The sequence below is a fragment of the Gavia stellata genome, chromosome 29, assembly GCF_030936135.1.
Source record: "Gavia stellata isolate bGavSte3 chromosome 29, bGavSte3.hap2, whole genome shotgun sequence".
In the NCBI taxonomy this organism is placed as follows: domain Eukaryota; kingdom Metazoa; phylum Chordata; class Aves; order Gaviiformes; family Gaviidae; genus Gavia; species Gavia stellata.
The window spans coordinates 6,208,208-6,234,235 of NC_082622.1; the positions used below are offsets into that span (position 1 = coordinate 6,208,208).

The following is a 26,028-nucleotide window of genomic DNA, read 5'->3' on the forward strand; positions in this document are numbered from 1 at the left end:
AGCGTGGTCTAGCTCAGTCACACACAGTGCTCTGCCCATTATACAATGTCTGCTCTACTGTTATGCTTCTTCCCTTTTAAACAAATGCAGGTAGACTAGACTCTTTAAAAAAATACAAGCTGGCCATAGTACTGTGGCTGAGCTGCCCTCCGTTACAAGGGAAGGAGTTCTAGTTTTGTTACATTAGGAAGGAGGGAAATAATATTGTTTTGGGATCTTAGATGATCTTGTTCTCCAGGGCTTCGATCCTTTTTGCCACAGCTTCCAGTGAGCAAGAGTTAAGGGGAAAAAATGACAGTGCACATTAGTGATTCATTGCTCAAGTCCTCCCCAGGCTTGCAGAACAGGTAACGAAGGGAGCTCCATTGCTGGGAGCAGGTAACAGAGGAATGCTGTCATCATCTACTCTGGCATTGCCAGAACTGATCATGTTGATCAACTTTTACGGAAGGTAGAAAATGTTCATGCATGCACACATACTCACGTGCACCTATAAATTTACTATGAAAGGAAGAGTAAAATATGTGAGAATGATTGGAGTGTGTTTTGAGTGGTTGGCAGAGAAGTCCTGACCTTGAGCAGTATCGGTTGTGTGAAGAGTGGAGCAGAGAGCTTTTCTTAGAGTTATATAGTGTGCTGCAATTTTCTGCTCTTTTCACTAATTGCTTTTCATGGTGTGCCTGGGAGCAGCAACCCACTGGGTGAGAACTACTGATTTACTCTGACCTTTTGCATAACATAAGTCATGGATTTCACTCAATTTCAGTTAAAGAGTAGACAACGTACTGTGCAACTGACATAGCGAAGCACAGAAATGTGTGAATAAATTAGAACATTGCTTTTAAAATTATATTCTCTCCTTATTCTCAGTAATGAAAAATGTCCCTAGCCCTGTGTGAGCCACCCCAAGGTTTCATTAATTTCTCTCCCCATGTGAAGTTTGAATCTTATTCACACCTTTTATTTTCTTTTTCTTGTTTGTCTTTCAACCACTTACTCATGGTCTTTGTGCAATATGACAGGACCCAGCATGGCAGAACGCGATCCCACAAACTCAGTTCAGGTGAGATCCAACTCACCTCACTGGCGATATTTGCGGTGAGCCGTTACATGAAAGTTAGTCTCTCACAACAGGTTTAGTCAGCTGGGAGAAATTGGACCTTATCCCTCTGACTATTGGACCTATCCACCTGACTTCATCCAGACCCCCAACTCTACAGTCAGAGGTGGTTTGCTGTGGAAGACCCTCTTTCCCTCCAGTGCTATGGATGAATTTAGGCAGCTAATTCAGATGTGTAGACATTTACCATCAGATAGAAAGAATCCCATCCATGGGGCTTTAATGCCTGAGTGAATCAGCTGAATGTGTGCACCAGTGGTTTCGTCTGCTCACAGTCCAGTGTTAGCCATTGCTGCTCTCAGCCCTCAAATTCTGGCCTGCTTCACAGCACCTGCAGCTTGCAGAGGTAACAGCATCATCCCATGCACAAACCGTGCTCCCACACTTGTCACATTGGCTCATTTAAGCTTCTTTCTAAAAACTGACATAGGTCTTGGTGCCTACAGCTCATCGTTGCACTGCAATGGTTGGACACATTCTACTTTGGGTCTATTATTTTTGATCTACTTATTCTGTGTCAGACCAGTAGCTATGCACTTTGGTGAAGGGATTCTTCTTGTTATACATATGCATAACCCAAGTGTCTCGTTTCTCAGCTTTCTGAACACCTACCCAACCTCCTTCCCCCATGAGTAGACTCTCCCCGCTGGTCCCTCCAGAAAGCACAACCCAACCCACTGAGTTCTGAACAAAGATAGCTTCTGAAGGATATATTTCTGCTGCAATGAATTTATGAGGTCTTCTACTTTTGTCTGGAACTTCACAATAGATTTACATTCACATGGATCTTCCTCTGTGGATCAGAATATCAAGAAGATAAGTGACACAAAAAAAGGCTTAAATCAAAATCACTGAGACAAGTGAAATAAAGCAATTCTTATTTTCTTTATCAGAAATAGGAAGGAAATCAAAATATCATTCCTTCTAATTATCTGACTGATCACTTCTGGCTTTAACCCCAGATGACTAGAGAATCTCACATTTTCTTGTTATATAGGCCAGGCTCTGTGCACAAAAAGTCTTTCCTGGATTTCCAGTTTCCTGAAAACTCACTGAGCTACTACTGATGCTTAAAGTTTGCCCCAAAAATTTGAACCTGACCAAGTACAGTGCTCAGAACAACCTCTGTCTTCCCAATAACACAACCATGGTGGGCCATACTCTTATTTTGTGAAATAAAAATTGGAGGCACTGTTTACCATCTGAGAGTCAAGACTTGTTTGAGCTTTTCTTCAGTACTCCATTTCTTGAGCAAGCAGAGCAATGTGCATTAATCAGTTTGCTATGTCAATAATTTACAGATGCTTTTCAAGAAGAACTAACTTAAGCTGGAATAGAAGCAAAAAAGGGTACTGAGATGGCTGGGAAAAGGAAGGAGATGTCTACAAGAACACAATGAGTCAGCTCAACTGCCTAGGAAATGGAAGGAGTAAATAGGAGAAGGACTTTTTAAGGGAAAGGGCATCACTTGCACAAAAACACAACAGGATTAAACCAGTCATGAGTAAATTAAAGCTGGATAGTAAGAGAAGATTTCTAGCCATCTGCTGATAAGTACAAGCTGGCACTGGAAATCAAACAAATACAAATATTTCCTTTCCTTTCTTTTTAAACTCAAATGTTAAGATATTTACCAAAATCGATTTTTTTGAAAACAAATACTTGTTCCGAAATTTATTTTTACTTTTTTTTTTGAATGCTGAAGCCTAAATGTATTTGTTTTCTTGAAAGATATTTAAATACAACATGTTGGGACTTTTCATATAGCTCCCATCGTCTTGTTCTTGGAACAACTCCTACTTTTTAAAGTAGCCATGGCAAAGAGAGTCTCTATCTTGCAAGCCTGGCTACCAGGCTCTGCAGACACAGGTCCCTGGAGGGTGTTGTCCCTCTCAGACTTCCCCAGGAGGAAAGGAAGGAATCTGGAGAACAGGGCACTTGCATGACCCAGGACAATTGTAAGGATGCAAGGAACTGAATCTGATTTTTCTGAGGCAAGGCCCCTAACTTTCCAAGTACTTTTTCTTGCTAATATACACTCAGGGAGAAAAACAGATGAGTCACCTAATGCTAACCCACTAATATTTACCTGGATATCTCTTCGTTTTGGCACAGATAACAATGTTAGAAATTGCAAAGAAAGAGAAAAAGGAGATTAACATTGGCAATGTGTATTATTTCATCCAGTTGATGCTGTAGAGTGTTTCTGAATGCCACGAGAGCAGTGGAGATCTCTGCATCACGTGGGGCCGTGGGGCACACAAGAGCAGGTCTACACACTCATGGGAAGTACAGCTGAGCTTGGCAGAGCTCTCTGGGGAACTAAATGAGCCCCATCAGAGCTATGTGTAATGTATCTTGCTGGGAACTGGAAGGAAACATTTTCCTAGCAGGATAAAGGAGCCTGAGCACCTGGACTCGACAAGAGAGTGCCAGATTCCTGATGAGCCGGGAAGTGTAGCTCTCAGAAGTGCTGCAAGGTATTCAATGTCTTAAATGAAACCCGAGTGTTTGGGATTCACTATGATCTGCCTGATCAAGCAGATGTATTGCACAGGGCCAATATTTCATAGGAGACATATGATTCCTTCAAAACAAAAACCTAAAATAACTGTGGTAGTTCTTTTTTTAATAATTTTTAGACTCAGGTTATTTACAGGTCAACATTCTTTAAATTTTATGTTATTCTTTACCTCCTCTTGTCATGCCTGTCTCCCACTCAGTCCTCTCTCAGCCTTTGCTTCACTAGGCTGTCCAAACATGAGCAACTTAACATTCATGTTGCCCAGATTTAGAACCTACAAGTCATGTAGAAGACACTAGATGCTTATTTCATCTTGAAATGTGTCACCCCTGTGGTGCCTGTTTGACTGTAGAAGCAGCCAGTGGTTAGCGAGCTTCATCTCAGATGTCCAATTTTGTGACAATCTTCAAATTAAGCAAAATAAATCAATCCTTAGCTACTCTTTTAAGAGCATCTATTCTTTTCTTATGTCATTTTTGGCTATTCTCAGGACCTGGTACAGCCTGAATTCATAATTTCTAAAGAGGAAGGTAGAGAAGGGGAGAAAGGTGGAGAAAAAGGGAAGGAGAAGGCAGTTTGTGAGAGGGGGAGATGGCTGAGGTGTAGGGGTGGCTGTGGTTCAGGTAACCACCTGAAATGTTGATGTCTCATAATCCTTCCATGTACTCTGCCAACTCAATACACTGAGAACAGAGAGCTTTTTGTAATATCCTTCTGAAGGGGCATTTTTGTCCTTCTGCTTCCAGCTTTCAAATGCTGTGACTAAATCCCCCCTCTCCCCAATCCCCCACTCTCACCAATGCAGATTTTCATTTGTAGCTTCTTCCCAATCTTGCTGATGGTTCTGAAGTCAGCCGTGTAGAAGTAGTGCTCAGCTACTGGTTCTGAAGCAATTTCCCTCAGCTCATCCTCAACCGCGTTGCCAACTCCCACAGCAAACATCCTAAAGCCTGCAAGCAATAGGAGCCCATCAGTTGGAGCATCTTGCCACTATGGTGCCAACCCTCCGTCAGTTTGTACATCCTTGCTCACCTTCTGGATCCCCAGCCTCCACACAGGACTGGAGATGTTAACTAGGAAATTAACCCCCTGACCCTCTACTATTATAGACTTATTTCAGCCAGGTCAACCAGGGTTCCAAAATATTTTTGCAGGCAAAGTCTTACTAGAATTATCCAGACGTTGTCCACTATCACCACAGGAACAATGTTTTGGAGGTACAAGAAAGCGCAGATACTCATAACATCCTGACAGGATCATGCATCCAGCTAATAGGGAAGCAATAGTACAGCAAAAAGAAACAGTGGAAGTTTTCAAAATAGCCTGCAGCCACCATTAATCAGCCTATGTAGTGACAAAGTCCCCTGTGCAATGGAGACCTGTGGTTCAGCAAAACTGTAGCTGAATCTCTTTCTAAAATTGCAACTCATATAGTCTGTCAAGAGCAATCCATACTGGAGTTAAGAGCATGTCCAGGTCCATGGCTTCACTGCCAAGAGATTGATTGGCCACCTCTGGCTTAAACCTGTTTCTATTGAACTGAACTGCAGTTTTCTCATTGACTTGAATGGTGATACTTGTTAACCCCTATTTTGAAGTATTTGTCTCTTCTTGTCCATGTCTAGACACTGGTAATGCTTTCCCTTCCTCCCCTTTTTGCCTTGTCTTTCCACCTCTGGATGTGTCCAATATTTGTTTTTTTTTCAAAAAGGTCAACTCAAGGAACATGTTTGGAGTCTAGTTATAAGAGTCTTGTTATTTATCCCAGTGAAATCACTTATGAGCAGATGTTGGAGAATTCTGTGGAGGTGCAAGAGAGGAGGAAGAAACAAGGTGTAAAGTTTTATCCCCACAGAGGAATAAATTCTATGGATACAGTTTATAAGGACTTTTTGTTTTGTAGGAGTGGAACATCCACATAACATGTCAACTTGCTTTGTAAACATCAGCTTTTCATGAGCTGTACCTGACCTTTATTATTATGTGCTAGCCCTTAGTCCCATCTAGTGGTCGAGATGGAAGTTAAAAAGCAGTATTTAGCAATTCATGAGCGTATCCACATGGACTGCATCCATTTAACAGAGAGATGTCAGGTGATGGGAACTTGTTCAGCAGGTCAGCAAAGGGGCAAATCTCAAGATATTTATACTTCACAGTGTTTAGACATATAAATAAATAAACATGTAGCCACTGTGCACTTTTAATATTCCAGCAGAAGCTGAAGATAGTTTCTTACTAATGTGTCTGTCTGGGATTTGGACAGGGAGTCCACAATTACCCCCTTAATCTGTGTTTCTGCTTTGTTTATTGTTTTATTCCTTCTTTTTCTTTTCCATGCCTTAAGGCTTATACAGCCAAACCATACTCATCCCTACAACTCCTGTTATTCTTCAAGGGGCTCTCTGATGGTCGTCTTTGCCTCACTGTGAGTGCCACTGATGCTGACCTGACTTTCATTACCAACATCAGACAAATTCTCAGCTTCTCCCTGCAGTTTCCTTCACATTTGTGTGAAGCACGCTAGACCAGCGTGCATCCCATACCAAATGTGTGAAACTCCATCCTGCCCAGCACAGACTCCAGCAGATCTCCAGCAGACTTAGATCAAAGACACAGAGGGGCTGTGGGAACAAAAACCAGCTGCTGGCAAACCAAGATGCATCTGAACCCCAGCCAGAGTTCCTCCAAGTTCTTTATGAGCGTGCAAGGATAGTCAGGCAACATCTCGACAAAGTCACTCTATAGTAATCTGTTTCTATCCTAAGTAAGAGACATCTGCAGGGAAAGAATTATACCTAGGTTGATACTAGATGCAGTACTTGGTCCAAGGGAGAAACAAGCCACTGAGAATTCAGGAGACCTACCTAAGTCTTTGGCTTTCTTAGCAGCATCAGTGATGTAATCTTGTGACCGTCCATCAGTGAAGACTATGCCCACCTTGGGGACCCCAGGCCTAGCTCCATTGATGATGGAAAAGGAACTGTCAATGAGGTACTTCAGAGCCTGGCCTGTCATCGTTCCTTTCTCCATGTAGGCCATTTTCTTGACTGCTGCTTTGATGTCCTTCTTGTTCTTGAACTGTCCCAGTGGAAACTCCTGCCTGACGGAACTGGAGTACTGAACCAGGCCAACCTGGGCCTGTTTCTCCGACACCTCCAGCGAGTCCACAATTTGATTGATGAATTTCTTCACCAGCTCAAAGTTCTCAGGCCGCACGCTCTTGGAGCCATCGATCAGGAAAACAAGATCCAGGGCAGATCCTAACCCACCACTGCAAGCTGAAACAGAATATGAGAAGAGGGCAGAAGAAGACAGCAACTAAGACCCTAATTAATTATGTAGGAAAATATAATCCTAGTTTCATTTTATCGCTAATGAAATAGGTTTGATCAATCGATATTCAACAACCCTTCACACATATAATTTCAAAATAATTCCTGGTTATAAATGCATGGTTTCCTTTTCTGTCTTTTCTGATCAGAACACATCTACCCTGTCTCAATCCTATCCCCACCATACCACTGCAGGTCACAGCTCGGCTCAGTGCAAATGAAAATCATTACATACCGCTGCAGGTCTTCCCATCACTGTTCAGCGTGAAACCCTCTTTACAAGCACACTTGTACGCTCCCGGGGTGCTGATACAGATTTGCTCGCAGTCATGGTCTCCAGTGGCACACAGGTCTGACACCACTGTAAGCAAAGGTGCAGATTAAAATCAGAGACCACGCCAAGGCTTCTCAACCCAGAGCCTACTCGGCCCATCCACAAAGCATGATATTTGTCCCATACACCCAGTGATAACTAAACCCGCTCTGCAGCAAGACAAAGGAGCAGAGGTCATTACTCTTGGATAGTGACTGAGATAGAAGATGCAAGGAGAACTTTTCACAAGTCTCCTGACTCCAAGGCACAGCCAGGACTAGAAACAGACTCCATACTGAGGGCAAAAACCATCTGTCTGTTGAGCATATCACAATGTACTTCACTCTCCAAAGCTACTGGATGAGATTTGGTTTCCAACCTACCATCTGGGCTGGCCAATACCCGTTTTTTCCAGCTATGTAGTACAATTATGATTAGTGAGTTCAGCCCCGTGTGCAGTTGTCTTTTCTGGGTGAGATTGATGTCCAAACATATTTGGAGTTCACTTCAGAGCTACTCTTGCACGTGCAGCTTTCAGATTCGCTCTCTACAAACATTTCTGCCTGCTGATCTTAACCTGGATCTGACTCCTGAGGTGCTGAGCAAACAGAAGCTGAACTGCAGCAGTCTAAGCCAGCAGCATTCAGTGACTGACAACACTGTCACAGTTACAGCAATGATGATGGAAAACAAACTCAAAAGTAAACAGATATGGTTGAAGCAATCCGTTTACAAATACCAGGGAAATCTGTGCAGAAAACGGAGTATGTCTAGTTGTATCATAATGATGGGAGGTGGCGCAGTCTTTCGAAGTTAAGGGGCTTCTGTTCATTATTTCAAGTTATTTGTGTTCTGCTCTGCATGTATTTTGTTCTTCTTCTGGCCTTCCCAATTCACATGTATGCATACTGTGGCAGCACTGCTAGATCTTTCCAGCAGATATGTAGCTCATATAATTAGGAATATTACTAACAATGCAGATGGTTGTAACACTGGGCTCTCAGGTTGAGCTCTCTGAAGCCTACAGAGATCTTATTAGTCTAACTAGTGGCTGGATCACCAAGGGTCCCCCTTTTTCCCATGTGTTTGTTGAGCATTATGGGCAACAGCTTGGACAGTGCTGCACGGTTCTTCCTGCTGTCAGTACCCACAAACCATATTTCGCAATAGCAGGTGGTGTTTGGGTACATCTCCAAGGACGGTTTTGTGCAGCTGCTTGCATAGCACAATAACAGCCTGCTTGGCAGTTAATATGGTGCTATTCTCTGTTAGCTATAATAAACCTTAGCACAGTGCTTCCCTTGGATGCATCTCTGAGGGTTTTTACCATGGGGAGAACTTTGTCATCTGCATGTTATGAATTTGAAAAGCAAGGCACAGAAAGGATTTTTTTCTCTTTATCTCTTTGAATGACACTAATGCCAGAACTTCAAAACACGTTGTCAGGCCTCTCCATCTCTGGCTGACTCCTGACTCCAGGCCAGCCAACACAAACTCCCACAAATATTCACAGCCTGGATTCCACCTTCTTAAATTTTGTCTCTATCCCTGCTTTAGTGTGAAGTATTTGTTCCCCTCTTTCATGAGCTTCTGGTGCAGTGGCACCTGATTATAATACATGACTCACTTTATCTTCAAAAATTTCTTTCCTACAGAGGAGGAAATTTTCCTTGAGAAAAAGCTGCTCACCTCCATCATTTTCAGCCTGAAAGTTGAACCATGAAATTTTACACTTCTTGAAGAAATTGGTCTCGAAGAGTTTTACAGGTCCATCTGTGTGTATGTGTTTGCAATGCCTTGCCATAGGCACCGTGGTGTATCACACCTTTTAAAATGCGTTGCCACACATCTGTGCTTCGGCGGGATGGGCGTGCAAAACCCCCAGGCCTCTCTTGCTGAGACATAAAATGGATATTTATAGACCACCTCCTACAGTCTTGTGGGTACGTTTGAAAGTAATAAAGCCTTCTCACTCCATTCACTAGTTCGTGTAGGAGTGAATATGTGTTTGTAGGATAGTCAGGCTCTTTTTATATACTATGCAGAAAGGCATGAGATACTGCACCAGCCAGGAGAGTTTCCTGCTGCACAAGGCTTGCAAAAACAACAGCATAGTCAGGCAAAGGCAGATCAACTTCTAGCAGGGAAGTGAAACCATCCCTTGCTTAACTGGGAATTCAGAAGACAATACTGGTGGGGGAAATTACAAGCCAGATTCTCAGAACTGCCCAGACAGACTTAAACATAAGGAGAATGATTTTAGCTACGTAAAGATCGTGTTTTCCAGGTTCTTTTTCTATGCCTCAAGGAGTACGTGGGTCATGTTTACAAACTCTTCTCTGCCAATGAAGTCTCGAGACTTCTTTATCTAAACCCTGAAATTCCCTAAATAAAACCTGAAATTCTTGAAAGGCAACTTCAAAGAGCATCTGTCTTCCATACTGCTTCATGCTCCTGCAGACCCAAGTCCTTGGAACAAGGAAACAGATGGATGAAGGATGATCACACATAAAACTTCCATGTGAAAAGCTTGCAGGCAGCCACTTGCAGCTCTTGGCTAGGAACCCAGGGGTTGTGGCAAGGACTTACCGCAGAAAGCTTCTTGGAACTTGTGGGTCAGCTTCTCTATAACACTGTAGCTCTCCACATAGTCCACGTGATCGTCCAGGGGCTCACTAGCAATTTGCCGCAGTGTGTGCATGTCCACCCGGCCAACCCCGATGGCAAAGATCTCGATGCCAGCTGCTCTGGCCCTTGCTGACACATCCTGCACTCCATCCTGGGGACGTCCATCGGTCACAACAATTGCCACCTACGCAGAGGAGGACAGAGACAAGGTGTATGCTTGAATGGGTGTTAATACCACTATTGCTTGTGGAACAGGCTGGGTTAGTAAAGAAGGTCTCACATTTCTAAAATTAAAGAAAAAGGAAATGCCACCCCCTCCTCCCCCTCTTCCCATTCTTCCTGAGATCACACAAGACATTCTTTTATGTGGGGTTTGTTTCTTTCTGAGCTGGAAAGGTTAAACTGCCAGGGACCTGACTGATTTAATTAAGGGACAACTGGTGCATCTCGCCCCTAAGGAAACCAAAGTAAAGGTTACGTTCTTCATACGCAAACTAATGCTCAAGCCAAACTCTAACTATCTTCATGAACCCCCAGCTGACACTAAGGACAACTCTAACTCAGTACGGGACTTTAAAGAATCTCAGGAAATGTCATGGTAACATCATGAGGTGAAGACTTTTCCCCATTTTATAGATGGGGAAGCTGAAGCAGAGAGAGGGAAAGAGATCTGCCTAAGGTCGTGGTGTGTGTCAGTGCCTGCCATGATTTCTGATTTCCTGTTCCAAAATAAATAGCAGAGATGAAATCCTACCCCTACTAACATGAACATTAAAATGACAGCTGATTTAAGTGGGAACTGGATTTCACCCTGGATTAGATGGAGCCCTGAACCAGTGGAAAGCATTCGGTTCTGCTCCTGTTGCTAGATTGTCCATTTTCCTCTTTATTTTTCTTCTGATAAGTGACATTGTCACAAAACCTTCATTTTTGTTCTTTGCCAGTTCATCTGCTCCTGCCACTTTTCCTTACAACTGTTTTATTGTGACACCACTGTCAACTCCAAAGCAAAAGATTAGGATGTAATGCAGTATGGAGAAATATAATCAACAGGAGCAGGTGAGCTGCTAAGCAGAAAAAAAGTCCACATCACAGGCAAATGCCCTCAGTAATATAGAATGTAAAGAAACATCAAATGAAAAAGGCAGAAAAAAAATCTATCTGGCAGCAGCAGTGAGTTTGAATGAGCTATCATCTGGTCATTAAGGCAGTATTTGCTATTCTCCTCTGTGCCATATATGTTCCCCATCTTTCTGAAGATAAAATCAGGCCCACCAGCTGCTCAGTTAGGACAGTGTGATGGCTGTTTTCATCCTCAGGCAGGAGAAAAGTCATCTCAGGTAAGGTCGGGAGTGGGGTTCGCTGCCCCGTGCATCCAAGGGGCCTTGGCCATGCAGATGAAGTGGCTCCTTCCCCCTCTGCCCACCCTTCAGCCGAGGGACAGCTGAATGCTGCAGTCATCCACCCCAGAGTAATACTGTGATACTAAAGTAATCTGTTGTGCCGTTCAGAGCTTTCCTTCTATGCAAAAGATGGGTGAACATGGAAAAATGTACCTTCAACCTGGTGAAGGTCTGTAAGTTCAGGTGTTTATCTGCCCTTCCTAAGGGCTACAAAATTAAAAATTCCTAGTAGCATCACAATTCTGTAACTGGCTGCTTCCAAGGGAAAGAAATAAATAAATTCAAGTATTTGTCCCTGCTTGTGGCCAAAATAAGGAAAAGTGTCACCTGTGGCAGATGTCAGTGTGTGTTGTAAAGGGGAATCACAGAATCACAGAACAGGGGTTGGAAGGGACCTCTGGAGGTCATCTAGTCCAACCCCCCCACCAGCGCAGGTTCACCCAGAGCAGGTTGCACAGGAATGCGTCCAGGCGAGTTTTGAATAGCTCCAGAGAAGGAGACTCCACAACCTCTCTGGGCAGCTTGTTCCAGTGCTCTGCCACCCTCAAAGGAAAGAAGTTCCTCCTCATGTTTAGATGGAACTTCCCATGACCAAGTTTGTGCCCGTTGCCTCTCGTCCTGTCACTGGGCACCACTGAAAAAAGACTGGCCCCATCCTCCTGGCACCCACCCCTGAAGTATTTACAAGCATTGATAAGATCCCCCCTCAGTCTTCTCTTCTCCAGCCTAAAAAGTCTCAAGTCCCTCAGCCTTTCCTCATAAGAAAGATGTTCCAGTCCCCTAATCATCTTCGTAGCCCTTTGCTGTACCCTCTCCAGCAACGAATACGAAAATCAAAGACCCACCAAAAGGAGCACTCGGGTAGTTTGCGGCCCAGCAGCCAAGCCAAGGAGCACAGCCAGCCATGCAATCGTGCTTTCTGCCAGGAGAGAGAGCCCTCGACTCAGCCGCCCAGCAGCCGCCAAGCAGCTCTGCCTCCTGCACACACGCAGCAGCTCTGAGCTGGGGACTGCCAATTAGAGCTTATCAAAAGCCAGCCTGTCAGGAAACAAGATGTATTATCAAGTAGCTTCTGCGAGCAACACCACCCTATGAACAGGTTTCTGTCAGTAGCTGTGTATCTTTCTTGCAGTGTTTGTCACAGGATGGAGGTGTTGCATGTCCTCCTGGCATTTCTCTGACTAAATAAAGTGATTCTCCAAGTTTAATCAGTTCTTCACGTCAGGGTGGCATCTTCACATAGCCCTGAGCCCCAGCTATGACCCAGGAGGTGTTTGGTAGCAGGGTGCACATCTGGATCTGATGGGAAAGGCCTTCATAATGCATCTGTGTGAAAATCTACTACAGAGCACTCAAAATTCGTCTTGCTTTCTGACCTGCTGTTGGAGAAAACAAAACTTCTGGGTACAAAGAGTCTGGATCAGGCATCGGGAATTGATCAGTGAACCCATGGCTAAAATGAACGTAACAGTGAATCAGACCAAGCACCAACCAGCCAGGGAACCTGTCTGTGACCATGGCCAGGACCAGGTGCTTACAGAAAGAGTGTAAGAAATAGAAGAAGTATAAATGATCTTGCTATCATATGTAGTTATCTTGATAATTAGGAAATTCTGATTTTTCTTAGGATTCCCCCTCTAGACCTTTGCCCCCCCTGCCAGCCTGAGGCAGTGAGTTTCAGCGTGGAAAAAACCCATCCTTTTGCTTTAAACTGACCTCCAAGTTATTTGCAGTCACAGGATCTCTGTAATTCTCTGTGTTATGACCTTGTCTCATTTAAAAAGCTGAGAGTCCTGGCATGTGCCTTGGTTGGTAAAGAGCAAGAGGCAGGTTGGAGGAACGAAGCAACCGCTGCATCCCAGAGAGACTGACACTGCTCTGCAGCGCAGGACTTGTGCTGGACTCAGCAGGTAGCCATGTGAGAAGGATTAAGAAAGGGTGAACGCTTTTGCTGTCTCAAATAGCTGAACAGGATCTCCAGTTTTGCCCTAAGGAAGCTTAGAAACTTTTGCTTTTCAAGGTCAAAACTTTTACTCATTATAAACATCACATCTCATTTTCCTCTGAATTCCTAACTTTCTGGATCCTTCTTGTGTTACTTCTGTCACATAGAAATCCCCCATGTTCTCATGACACAATTTATTCTTGGTTAACTAAGACACCAGAGTATTCACGGGCATCCCTAGGTATTCATATTTCAGGGTTGCCTTGTGTAGGCAATGCAGCAGCTAATGAGGTAGCTACGTCTCATTATGCAGGATATAACGTGAATGTTGTAGCAGCACTGAACGGGGAATGGGGCAGAAAGTTGAATAAGCCCTCGATTTTCTCCGCAATTTGACAATCTATTTGTTGTTCCTCCTAAAGATAGATAAAAGAAATTGGGGACCCCTGTAGTTTTGATAAAGGTATAAAAAGAGTTTACTCTGAGCTCCTACAGAAACAAATGGTGCTTTTCCCTGTCCCGGGGTGACATTTGCCGCACGGAGCACAGCAAGACCAAATGATCTTGTGATGCTTTGACCAGTGTCCCACATGGTTGACAATCATAGTACAGATTTTCAGGAGGTCTTGCTGGATTTCTGCTGTGTGAATGAACAAGGACTGTGTCCAATGTTTCTGGAAGCCTCACCTCCCTAAATTACTGCGTGACCTATTCAACCTTCCAGGCAGATGACGGGGCCACCCTGAGCAGCATGAGGGTCACAGAAGGGAAAAGTTTGCTGGACTTCAAGGCATCATGGAAAAAAGTAGAAAAATAGCCAGGGAACCAAGGAATGCAAATGATTGTAGAGTCTCCCACTTTGGAGGTATTCAAAAGCTGTCTGGACATGGTCCTGGGCAGCCAGCTCTAGGTGGCCCTGCTTGAGCAGGGAGGGGTTCATCAATATGACCTCCAGAGGTGCCTTCCAACCTCGACCTTTCTGTGATACTGCCTCTTTGACCAGATCCAAAGTGGAAGGAAAGAGGTAAAAGTCTGTAGTGATTTTTTTTTTCTTTTTTAATGCCTAAGGTGAATCATTAAAAAGACTCCTACCATTCTGCTTTTTCAGATGTCCAGGAAATAAGGTTTCAGGGAGACAAAGCAGCATTCGAGTTCTTTGTACCACTGTCCACAGAAACATTGATGCTTTAGCCATGCGACTGCAGTAAGCCACTAAATAAATTTGATTTTTTTTTTAAGTGTTTGGATATTCAAACTAAAGGCTTGTTTGGTAGATTAGCAGGGAATAGCAGCTCTTATGCCTATTGAGATGACAGGAAACCACAGGGATTGCAAGAGCATGTTGAGTGAGTTGTCTGGCAGCCCAGCTGCAGAGTAGACAAGAGCAGGAAAATAGTGCACACGGAGAGGGGTTACTTAAATGGTGTGGAAGAGATTAGTTACGTAAAGATCCAGACATTTTCATAGACAGCTCAGTGAAAGTGTCTCTTCAATCTACAGTAATGGTCAATGCTGCGTGTAAGGTGTCAGGCTGTATTAAGGAAAAAAATAGAGACTAATACTGAAAGTATTATAATAGTATTGTATAAATCAGGATTGTGTCAGCAGTCCTGACCTAAACATGGTCACCTTGTCTTAAAATAGACATTGGGGAATTAGATAAAGACAGGAGAAAATAAAGAAATATGAGATAGCTGAGGGTCGTGAATGGATCGGGTAGCGGTCCTAGAGGAAAGTGGATCTAAAAAGATCCCATTATTTGTTCCATTTGAAAGGTAAAAGATAAGAAAACAAGTGAAATCAATGGGAGCTGCCTTCACACAAGACGACTGGAAATCAGACCCCTCCTTTAGGATCCTTCATTCATAACCCAGGTACTATTCTAGGTGCAACAACTGGCCATAGGTTTGCTGTTTCTTGATTTCCTCCATCTCTGGGTGAGGGTGTCTGCCCAAGTCAGAGATCTGAGGGCTCTGTGGGTGTTGCTGGAGCTGTGTCAGGGTTGTGCTCAGTGTGGGATCACTGGTGCCCTGGAGAGCACTGGAATTACTCTTCCAGTAACAAGCTCCACATGTGGAAGATGGCAGATACAGTGGATGGAACAGTCTTAACTCCCTTTGCTGTTCCTCTGCCGCCCTCCTTTGCTCACAGGAAAAATGTCAGGAAAAGGAGAATGGCTTCAGCCACCTTGGTGCCCCTGACTGTTTATCTCTGCAAACAAATCTCCTGGACTGGTGAGAGTAGAAGGGATGGAGCCTGGGGAAGAGCTACCTTGAGTTGTCAGGTCCCACTTAATGGCAGATGAGCGACTGCCTGTGATTTCTGCTGATGTGCAGCCATGCAACAATTCCCAGGTTTTGGAAAGAAAACTTTGTGCGCTGACTGGCACCCCTCAAGCACCCTTATCCCTCTGTAAGGGTGCTCAGTAGCTTTGAATGGACGTCGGATCACATGAGACACATCTAGAAGCAAATGCTGTAATGATACCTCGAGCGAGAGCTGACCACCTCCAAGGGAAGGAGCAGTGTCCACCCCTCCGGCATCGCTACCGCATTTACTGTTGCACAGTGGGCAGCTACCGCTGATGCTGTAGGAGGCAGGACAAGCACATCTGAACCTCTCTCCTGCTTGGAGCTTCTGGCACTTCTGGCCATTGGAACAACAATTAATGGAGTGAGATGAGAAATAAGCGTTTTCGCAAGGGCATATTGGAAGTAGTGAGAAGTAAATGGCTTTTTTTGCCTATCAATACTCAAGAACTGAAATGTGTCTGCGGTCTGGCATTCAAACTGTTGGGAAATTTTTGTGTTTTCTTTCTTATTAAACAATTTTTGCACTTCAATCAGAGCAAAAATTTCTGAAAAGCAGAAACAGATATTATCATCCAGATAATTTTTTTTGTTTCGGTTTCAGTTCAGCTGTCTGGTTTTGTGCTAAACAATACCAAACAAAACTAAACATTTCTCGTTACTTTTTTTCTTCTGGACAGAAAGGCACTGTTTGTGTGCAACTATGGATGATCCTGCTTAGAGGAGACATGCAGCTCCCACTCTGCTCACATTTTTCCACCATAGGGTGCTCTGGCCAGGCTGAGATGGCAGAAGGGCTCTGCTGGAGACCTGTCACCTTCCCGCCAGCTCCCCTGGAGTGGTTTCACTGGAGGAAACATCTCTTTCCCATGCAAGATCTGAAACAGCTCTTCAGTGAAGTCATCCATGGAGAAACTGAGCTCTCTGAGAAATGAATCCTTTCCAAGGCCTTTTGAGAGTGGTGGGAGCGGGCAGCATGGATCGCTGCTGCCTCTCCTGCGACTCTGCGGCAGACTTACCGCTGCTGGGAAAGCGGGGAAAAGCAAAACACACCTTGGCAGCAGCAGGCAGTTGCTTGAACCACAAGAAAACAGCAGATTTGAGCTAAAGGCTGAATCCACACTTAATCTCTTTGAAGTAGTTCAGTGAAATGAATGAGAACAATTACTCTTGCACCTAAAGGATTTTAAAGCTCTTTACTAAAATAATAATGATAATGTCAATATAATATTAATAATGCCTTGCGTTTTTGCAACCATTTCTTTCAGTGAAACTCAAAGAATTTGACAAACAAACCAATGCTACTCCTTTTGAATAAAAGTCATTGCAAAGAGGTCTCGGAGTTCCCCTGCAAGAGCTGGGCTATTATATTTTGCACCAGGTGACTCCTAAACTTGAGTAATGATGTGATCATGATGGCTCATTAGATGGGCTTCCCTCTCTGGAGCTGATTGTCAATAAGACTTAGTGAAAGTTTCTTGGAGTGTATTTTTTCTCCTGTTATCACTCTTGGTTTTCTTCCTATTGTGTCAAACCATATGTAGGCTAAGGATACACAGAATTTTCCCTGCTGTGAATCCCGCAATAAAAGACCATATGAGGATGAATCCATTCATATTTGCAAGTTGCTTATAGTTCAAAATGGTGAGGATGCACACAAGTCATTTAACTAGATCACCCTTGTAGGTGATGGCCTCATTTTTCGGGGTATCTTGTGAATTCCAGACCAGCAGAGCCTTCAGGTTGCTGGTTTTTGGAGTTGGCAGATCTTTACCAGTGCCTATTTTTCACTTTGCAGTATTATTTTTGACTTGCCATCCCTGGGCATCTTTTCCATGTTCTGCTCTGCCTTCCCTAGAGCATTACTAGCTGTGAGTCCCTAGAGCATTACTAGCTGTGAGAGAAATGGAAAGTGGCTGATGTTCCAAAAATGTTGTAATCAGAAGAAAAATCTCAGGCTTCCTCACTCCAACAGCTGGGCTTTTGTCCAGCTGGTGGAAAGCTCTAGCTGCTTGCTACTGCCTTTGCTTATTTTTCTAGTCCAGTCTCATAGCAGAGAGCCGGTGGAGCTGGCATGGGACACAAGGGCCTAGGAAGCGTGTTCACAATATTTAGCTAAAACACGTATTGTCAAGAATATACATTCTCCGCATGTTCAGAAGAGAGTTTTCCTGATGACAGGCACTGGGCTGAGGTTTGGTTTCATTCATGGCCGAATCCAGAGAGAATGAATGAGGTATCTGGGGAATAATTTCTCAAAGACTGAGTTTCCTGGACAGGGAATATGGGTCAGAAGCAGCAATGCCCATTGCAACCGTGTGTAGAATTAAGCTGACCTTATACTACAGCCTTAAATATTAAATGGTCAGTAAAGTCTGTGTACCTGAAGAGAATACCCGGAATGGAAAACAGCCATCAGTCAGCCTCTGAAAAACTGGAAGAGCAGTGGAGGACACTGAAACAACACTTTGCTAGCAGGGGCCATTTCAAAGGAAACTTTCAGTAGGTTGCCTCCCTTTTTTCTATGGTGGATTCTGAAGCATCTTTATTACAGTATTTTGGGGAAGATGAGCATTGTTCACCCCTAGCAAACCTGGCTGAGATCATCATCTCACAGCAGTACGGTGTCACAGGCACACGGGAAGCAGGGAGCCACGTCCCAAAGGACAGACACTCCAGGCAGAGAGAAGAGCTAGTGAAGCTGGATTAAATTTATCGTGACTACTTTTGGTCAGCTCTGCCCAAAAGAAAGTTGAGCTATGTTTTCAAGAAGAGTTGGGAGGTTTCCACCTCCCAAAGGTTTGTCACCTTTGATAATTAACCCCCGCTTGTCCCCACACACTCAAAGCACAGAGAAAATCACCTTTCCTCCTTTTCTGATTTTTCCAACCACTCCACGATGAGCCACATGAAAGAAGGAGCATCCAAGAAATGGATAATTTGCTTACCTTATTAAAATTGGGAGACCTCACCCTTGCCCCTTCTGAGTCACTAAAAGCCCGGCTAATGGCAAACTGGATAGCCAGGCCAGTCATAGTCCCAGTGGAGAGCGGCTCTATCCTCTGGACCGCTTGCAGGAGCCCCGCTTTTGTTTGGTACGTCTTGAGGGAGAACTCGTTCTTGACGGCACTGGCATAATTGATCACACCCACTCGGGTGGAGTTGGGGCCCACGTCCAGCCCCTCGATCACCCGGGACATGAAGACTTTGACTTTCTCAAACTCGTGTGGGCGCACGCTTCGAGAGCTGTCGATGACGAACACCAAGTCGGTGGGTTTGGTTCTACACAGGGTGCCTGGAAAGGATAAGGAGGGAGGAAAAACATAAAGGAAGAAGAAGGGAAGAATATACTGGGAGGGAGAGGATGGTCTTCTTAGAGCAGCAGCTGAGGCTAGAGGACCTGCAAGCTTCAATCCTTTCTCTGCCTGTCTCAGAGAAGCCCGGTGAGACCACTTTAACCTAAGAGTTCTAAATGTTCTTTTTCCTTTCATAGGAAAGTGTCTGCAAGAAAAGCACAGTTACCGGTTGACAACGTGCACTTCTAAAGGAGCGAGCTGATGAGATACCAGTGCTGCACTTGTGGGAACAGGTTACCTACTTGTAACTCCAGGCTATTGCTAATGTCTACATGAAACTTAATTCACTTATGGCAGCATGGAGGGAGCAATAAAGCTGTGAACTGAAGCCTGTGCGTGCACTTCTGCACCAAACAAAGTCTCAAAAGGAGTTATCGCATTTCGGACGTGGATAAGCAATCCACATGGATATTAATTAATGAGATTATATCTTCGTCATGCATGACCAGAAGCAGGCATGAAACTCAGCAGGTCAGATTCAGTTGTGAATCAAGATACCCAGATTAACTAACCAACATAACATGAAGCAGTCTTATGTTTTTTAGCTAGTGGCACTAATAATGAAATACTGTAACACAGCGAAGACCAGCGCTGTTTTATTTCTGTTAGCTGGTGAGGGAGAATACAACAGAGAGATGTAGAACCATGTAATTGATAGTTAATCTCTACAACCCCATAGTAAGACGTGAATATCCACTGTAAAAAGTAAATGGTATAAACAGGAAGAATTAGCAATGCAAAGAGCTGAGTGATTTTTTTTATTTTGATTTCTCATTTGCATGCTGTTTTCCATCCTAATTTTCAACTGTGGCAAAGCATAAGAAGGACTGATATTTTTTATGATTTTCTAAATGAATTGTCCCATTTTCCCCACCAGATCGATAGCATTCTGTTCTTTCAGTTTTTTTCTATCATTTAGCCTGTCTCTGTAGGGGCATCAAGTGCTCTGTTAATATTTGATTTCTGCAGAGAGGGACGATATAGGTTATATCATAAAGGAGATTTCTGCGGACAGATTTTTAAATGTGAGCTTTTGGGCCAACAAATCTGTTCCAGATTATGACATAAATATTATAGCTAGTCCTCAGTGTGAAATCTAATGGAGCTTTCAGTCTTTCAGACAGATGAAAATAAATACCCTGTGATATATCCATGAAGAATATAATCAGGTTAGTTTCCTGAGAGACGCTAATGCTGAATTTGCTTCTGGCTCTCAGGGAGGTTGCTCTAAAAGATGCTGGGTGTAGAAGGGAAGCAGGCAGTGGTTACTTTGTCAGATGCTCTGGTTTCCACTAAAATGCAATATAACCTTTTCCCATATGGGTGACTTTCGCTTTGCCACCATAATTCATTGCAGAGGAAGGAAAAACTCAGTTGGCAGTTCATCCACAGTATTGCAAATCCCTTTACTGGGGGTTGGTTATACCCATTTTACAGGTGAGAAATGAAGGTATGGAGAAAGGCTCAAATTCTTGCAATCAGTTCCTCCAGAAATAAAGCGCAGATTCCCTTTTGCCACTCTAGCTAATGAATCACCTGTTTTTAGTGACAAACCAAGGAAGAAAAGTTTTTTTTTCCTTAGGAACAGTTGGATCCAATAGAAGTTTTGAAATATTTTTTCTTTTTTGCATGGAAGCTCTGTGATTTTGCCCTAAATAATATTTTTGACCTCTTTTTATGGGAGTGAAGTATATTTCAGGGAAATGAAGAGAAAAGAGGAGATATCAGATGGGAGCTTTGGGATTTCAGCCTGTCTGGTCACAGCCACTGTGCACACGTCAGGGTCTGCAGGACAGGCCTTGGTTATCTCCAGGAGGTGACAGTCAGGCACGCTTGCTCTGAGTGGCATCTTGACTCAGCATGGTGTATTGTAAAGTCGAATTAAACCAGAAATAAAATCCTCCTCTATTTTTAAAAATGTCCACATTTGAAGTTATTCAGGAATAGCTGAATTTCATGCACTGATTCAGCAGAAAATATCTCTTAGGGCATCTTTGCCATATTCATTAAAAGAACAGGAAACCTGCCTAGTAACTCAGAATTAAAAGGTGTTTATTTTAGAAATAGCAATTGCTCACGGTAGGGCTGAGTTGAATGACTGGTCTGTTTTGTTTCCTGACTTTGGTAGTGCTTGGCGGTTCTGCAGCGAAGATAACTCTCCCTTTCCAAATTACTAAGGAGAAGCTGGTCAGTGTATCAGAAAACTCCCCTTCATAAGCAACAGCTAAGACTGCAGTCACTGTCACGCCTATTTTACAACTGTCAGTCTGCCCAGGTATATGCATCATGCATCATCATAAGATCATTCAAGCATTTTTAAAACCCAGCAGTAGTTTTTGCCTTGGCCACTTCACCTGCGGTGAGTTCCCCGGTTGGCTGGACCCCCCAGCAGCATCCTGCCCCTGGCAGAGGAGAGATGCTTCCTCGCTACCAGGTACTTGCTGACACTAATTGCAGAGTAGGAGTTAGAGCGCATGCAACCTCAAAGAGCGGGCAGCTCATCTCCCATCTGGCTGCTCTGCACCCCACTTGGAAAGACAAACAGAGCAGGATTTTGCTCAAGAATGGATGAAGTAAAACCTAGGAAAGGCCCATCCTCAGCAACCTAGCCCAGCCCTTCCTGCTTGATGAGGTTAACCAGAGCTCGGGGTGTCTGGCCAGCTCTTCCTCGAGCTCCTGGCAAAGTCAGCCCTCTGCAGAGCTGCGGAGAGGAGAAGGTAGAGGAGAGCCCTTCTCCTGCCCGGGCCTCCTCCAGCCAAAAGCAGCGAACTCCGAGGCTGATGCTACGCTGAGGGCTAGGGCTGACCTGATGCCACCTTTGCTGTGCCTCTGTATAGACCTCCCACTCTTTCTCCAAAGCAATGCAAGCTGCCTTGGGAAGACATTTGAGAAAGCTCCTTTGCTTCCCTGACTGATGTTGGGTATTTCTTTTTCCTTCGTCTCCTTCCCAGCCCTGAAGCAGGCTGGTGGCAAGGAGGTAGCGGACCGACACCAGGCATCCTGCCGCTGAGCTCCCCACTTACCTCTTGGCTGCGGAGGTGCCCCGCAAACTCCATAGCTCTGGAGGAGAAGCAGCAAAGAGAGCAGCAAGGCAGAGAAAATCCTGTCCATGGCTGTGGAGGAGCTGGAGGCTGGATGCAGAGTGGCAAGCAAGAGCCTTGGCCCAGAGGTATTAACCTGCCCTTCCTCGGGCAGGCATGGGGCCAGCCCCTGACACGTGTGAAGTGCTGGAGGGGGGGGGGCACCGAGGGGAGAGGGACAAGCAAGAAGGACTAGGAGAAAATATTGCACGAAGGTGGGGAGGGGGAGGATGTCCAGCCCTACCTGCCCCCAGCCCCTCCACAATGGCTTCATTGCTCGGCAAAGGGGATGGGAAGCTATAAAGAGACCCGCAACGGCATGGTATGTGGGGAATCTGGGACCGTAACAGTGGAACCAGTGAAACCAGCCCTGGGGAACTGGGTTAACCTGTCAATCACCAGCTCCCGTCTGCAGATCCTGGGCTTTGCCACAGTAAGCAAATGGTCTGCGGTGTGTCAGGCTTGAGTTCTTCCTGCAGCAAAGCCCAGGGAGGGGGCAGTGATGGGAGGGGGGGACGGGAATAGGGCCACACAAATCATCTCTCAGTCCCTGCGTTTGCCAAGCACAGGGCTGGAAACCAGCCTGTGGGATCAGGGGGCTTTTCTTCCTTGGCTTAATTTGTGGGCAAATGCTCGGTCGCAGGAGGAGGGGAGAGGAAGAGGAGAACAAGGCTTGGGAAGGCACGGGAGAAAGCGTAGGATGCAGAACAAATTTCTTCCTGCGGGAAACAGTTACTTCTCTATGAGGCTGTGCCCCCTGTGCAGGAGAGCAGGGAAGGAAAGAAAGAACCCAGTAGCCTAAACTAGATAAATAAACCAGAAACTCAGGATAGACAGACAGATTAGAAGTTTGATTTATTTTTTACAGCGTAGCGTTCAGGTCTGTACACAGGAGGGAGATACAGCTCCTGCCACAAAAAGCCAATAATCTAAATCAACAAATAAGACTGATGGTGCTGCAAGTGAGCAGAAATCCGATGTTTTCTTTATGGAAGAGCAGCAGGGAGATTTGGTACTAGAGTAAGATGAGTTTAATGATGGGTTCATCACAAAGCAGTGCATCTATTTTCTTTTTTTTAACTACTGTATTACCCTATTGTCAGTTGATTAAAGCCTTTCTCCTCTGATGGATTAGTCTTTGCTCACCTTTCCAGCCGCACACCCTTGGAGCACTCATCCATTTAATCTGCATTGCGTTAGTGCAGTGCCATGGCAAACTACCTTTAATTCAAAGTCCAGTTTCTCTTCCCTTATCCAGAGTCAGTCTTTACTCCAAAAGTGTTTCAACAGAGACCAAGAGCTCCTGTGGAGAAAGGCTCTTTGATTAGGAAAAAAAGGACCTGGCCTTAGTGAAGTTGCCAGGCTATTCTTAACTCTTTCAACATTAAAAGTGTTAATTAAAATATTAAAAGATGGCTATGTTCTCATGTAAAATCAGCATGGATTTGTCCCACTGCTATCTTCCCAGGTACACACCATCAATCACAGGCTTTCCGCCATCTCTGGAGCTAGCTGGAAATTTTTAGCCAGAAGGAGCAAATGCTCCAGAGGAGGGTTTTTTTGCTCCCATTTCACCTCTTTCTGTCATTGAGGCCCTTTTCCAAGCTTGGTGGCACCTTATTTTATTTGCTTGTTATTTCAGAGCCCCTGAGATTAAAAGAGCTACTATGCAGAATGTGAAAATTGCAGATTATGATCATGGAGTAGTATAGAAAACACATGTAGACCTTCACGTACACATGTGCATGCAGAAAGAGCCCAGTATAAAAACTTCATGTATAAAAGTTTATGCATATGAATGGATGCATAAATATATACACGTGACCATACATGCATATAAACAGGATTGCACATATGTGTTTATGTATATCAATATGTATGTGTGCACATACATGCAGACATGTAACTCTCCTCCATGCATGATTTTCATGGATGTGTTTACATATGCATGATTTAGATGAGTGCTAATGTGTATATGTACTATTCACTGATATCCTTGTGCGTTTATATGCACACAGGTATGTTTGCTCCCCAAATATATAGAACAGCTACACCCATACATTTACGACTATTAGGGAACAAAATGAAATAAAAGCATAAAATCCCGGAGATTTTACCTCCAGCTCTGTCTACAACGGGGTTTCTCCTGTTGCCCTGCCGTGCAGACAAGGATCTATTGGTGCAGACAGTACTTGCTTGCCATGAATAGGGATCATTCAGAACCCTCCGTAAATGAAGTCTCTATGGCTGTTCTTGCAGAGGAAAATATAAAGTTTCTCTGTGTCATTTTGCTGTTAATTAGCAAAGAAAGATAAATACATTTCAGGTGAATATTTTCACTAGCAGAGGTTGTGGCACACAAGCAACATTAAAGCTTTGAAAATAAGGCGCGAGGCAAAGGTGTGCTGGATACTATAGGTCTGCATTTATACCTCTGTAAAAGCAGTGTTTATTTTTAAAATATGAAACATAATTTTTCCCCAGGCCTCCAAAAATGAAAACACTGGATTCAATATTTCAAGAGGAAAATATGCATTTAAAACTCTTCCCGAGCCTGCTTGCAACGTAAACAGACAAACCATTAACGGCTCATGCTGGCCCCAGAGCGGCCCTGCCATTCTGCAGAGCTGCTATTGTAGGCTTCACGTGTCCTGGCACATGGAAGGGCTGCCTCTCCCTCCAACACATTCACATCCATGTGTCCTTACTAAAAAAGTGCTTGTTTTAAATACCAGATCCCCTCTTTCCTTCCACTGCTGGATGGTCAGCAGAAGATCCCGGTCCCACCCTGCTCCTGCTGAAATCAAATGCTTCAGACCGATGGGAAATTGTTGTGTATAGCCAGGGAGTTTTTTTCCCCAAACAACGGTCCCATTGTATTATTATCTGAGTGCAGATGGAGGAGAAAAGGCATGTAGATGCTTTGTTTCAAGGCGAAGAAGCTGACAGTGAAAGACAACGCCTGCACCCATATGGGTTTTCTGGCCTGAGTTTGCACCCCAGTCCCTTGCTCTCCACATCTTTGTTCAGATTATGACCATCAGGACTATTCTCAGGATGGAAGTGACAAATATCATTTTTTGGAGAAATCTCCAATACATGATGGGATGATCTGCTCTGCTCTGCTCTGTCAGCACTACGGGTAAAAGCACTTTGCTGATGGCTGCAGCCTCCCTGCTCCCACCAGCGGGTGGGCAGAGGGACTGGAGCTGCTGGGTCCATCTTGTTGTCACTGGTGTGAGACCGTGGTTGCTGATGCCCGTTGTCGGCCGGCTCGGATGGATGAGGTTGGCTGCACTAAGCTTGTCTGCAGCGTCTGGATGTCACAGCACGGATGAGACATGTTTAACGCCATGGCAGCGTGAAGCTCACCATCAGACTGCTTAAACTGCTGGGACACTTCAGCTGGAAAATAATAATATTGTAAGTGCTTAGCAGGGCTGGAGAGCCTTTGCACTGCCCTAACAACTGACACAGCCTTACTACAGCCAAGGCTTCTGCCTGCAGGTGAATGAGACTGGATTAAAATAAATGGCTTTCCCAAGGCAGTCAGGTGCAGCAGAAGACTCCAGTGTGAAGTCAGGAGATGCAGCTTGTCCTCCCCAGCATGACCAATCGGGGAAGCATCATCCTCTGCACCCAGGCAGGAGAGAGATTTCCCTTGGTGGCTGGCGCCTCAAAGCTCTGTGCGATGCCCCAGACTTATTCATGGCTTGCTCACTGTTCTGCGTTCTCCTTCACATCCTCCCTTGTTTTTCTAACAACCTGTTCCTGGTTTGTAAAATCCCACTCTGCTGGACGCCTTCATTCTTTGGACTGTCAAATCTGCCAGCCTTGGGATGGGCCAGGAAAGAGCAAAGTCCAGTTTAAGAATAAGTACTAAAAGTACTAAAAAGCGAGCACATACTAATATGGGCAGTATTACAGCTGGGAGAAGCGGTAACTTCTCATTTGTCAGAAGACACACAAGTCTGATGGTATAAACTATATAAATGCAGATTCTTCCTCTATCACTATA

At 44.4% G+C, this 26,028-nt stretch overlaps 1 protein-coding gene across 1 annotated transcript; it reads right to left on the bottom strand.

Moving 5' to 3' along the window:
- Positions 1-217: 217 nt before the first annotated feature.
- On the bottom strand, positions 218-22,041 carry MATN1 (matrilin 1). Its single transcript, XM_009806941.2, has 8 exons — positions 21,954-22,041; positions 18,523-18,869; positions 9,879-10,101; positions 7,212-7,337; positions 6,509-6,922; positions 4,442-4,594; positions 1,833-1,913; positions 218-267 (listed from the first exon to the last, which is right to left on the bottom strand). Exons 1-8 carry the CDS (start codon positions 22,039-22,041, stop codon positions 218-220), a joined length of 1,482 nt encoding a protein of 493 aa, XP_009805243.1.
- Positions 22,042-26,028: the final 3,987 nt, after the last annotated feature.

Bases quoted from the DNA above. Each gene is read 5' to 3' on its own strand.
- MATN1 (XM_009806941.2), bottom strand. From the start codon at position 22,041: ATGGACAGGATTTTCTCTGCCTTGCTGCTCTCTTTGCTGCTTCTCCTC. The intron at 1,914-4,441 runs GTGAGAGTGGGG...TCTGATCCACAG, and splicing joins ACAAATGAAAATCTGCATTG to AGGAAGATCCATGTGAATGT. The intron at 268-1,832 runs ATATCCTTCAGA...ACTCTTGCTCAC, and splicing joins AAATTCATTGCAGCAGAAAT to TGGAAGCTGTGGCAAAAAGG.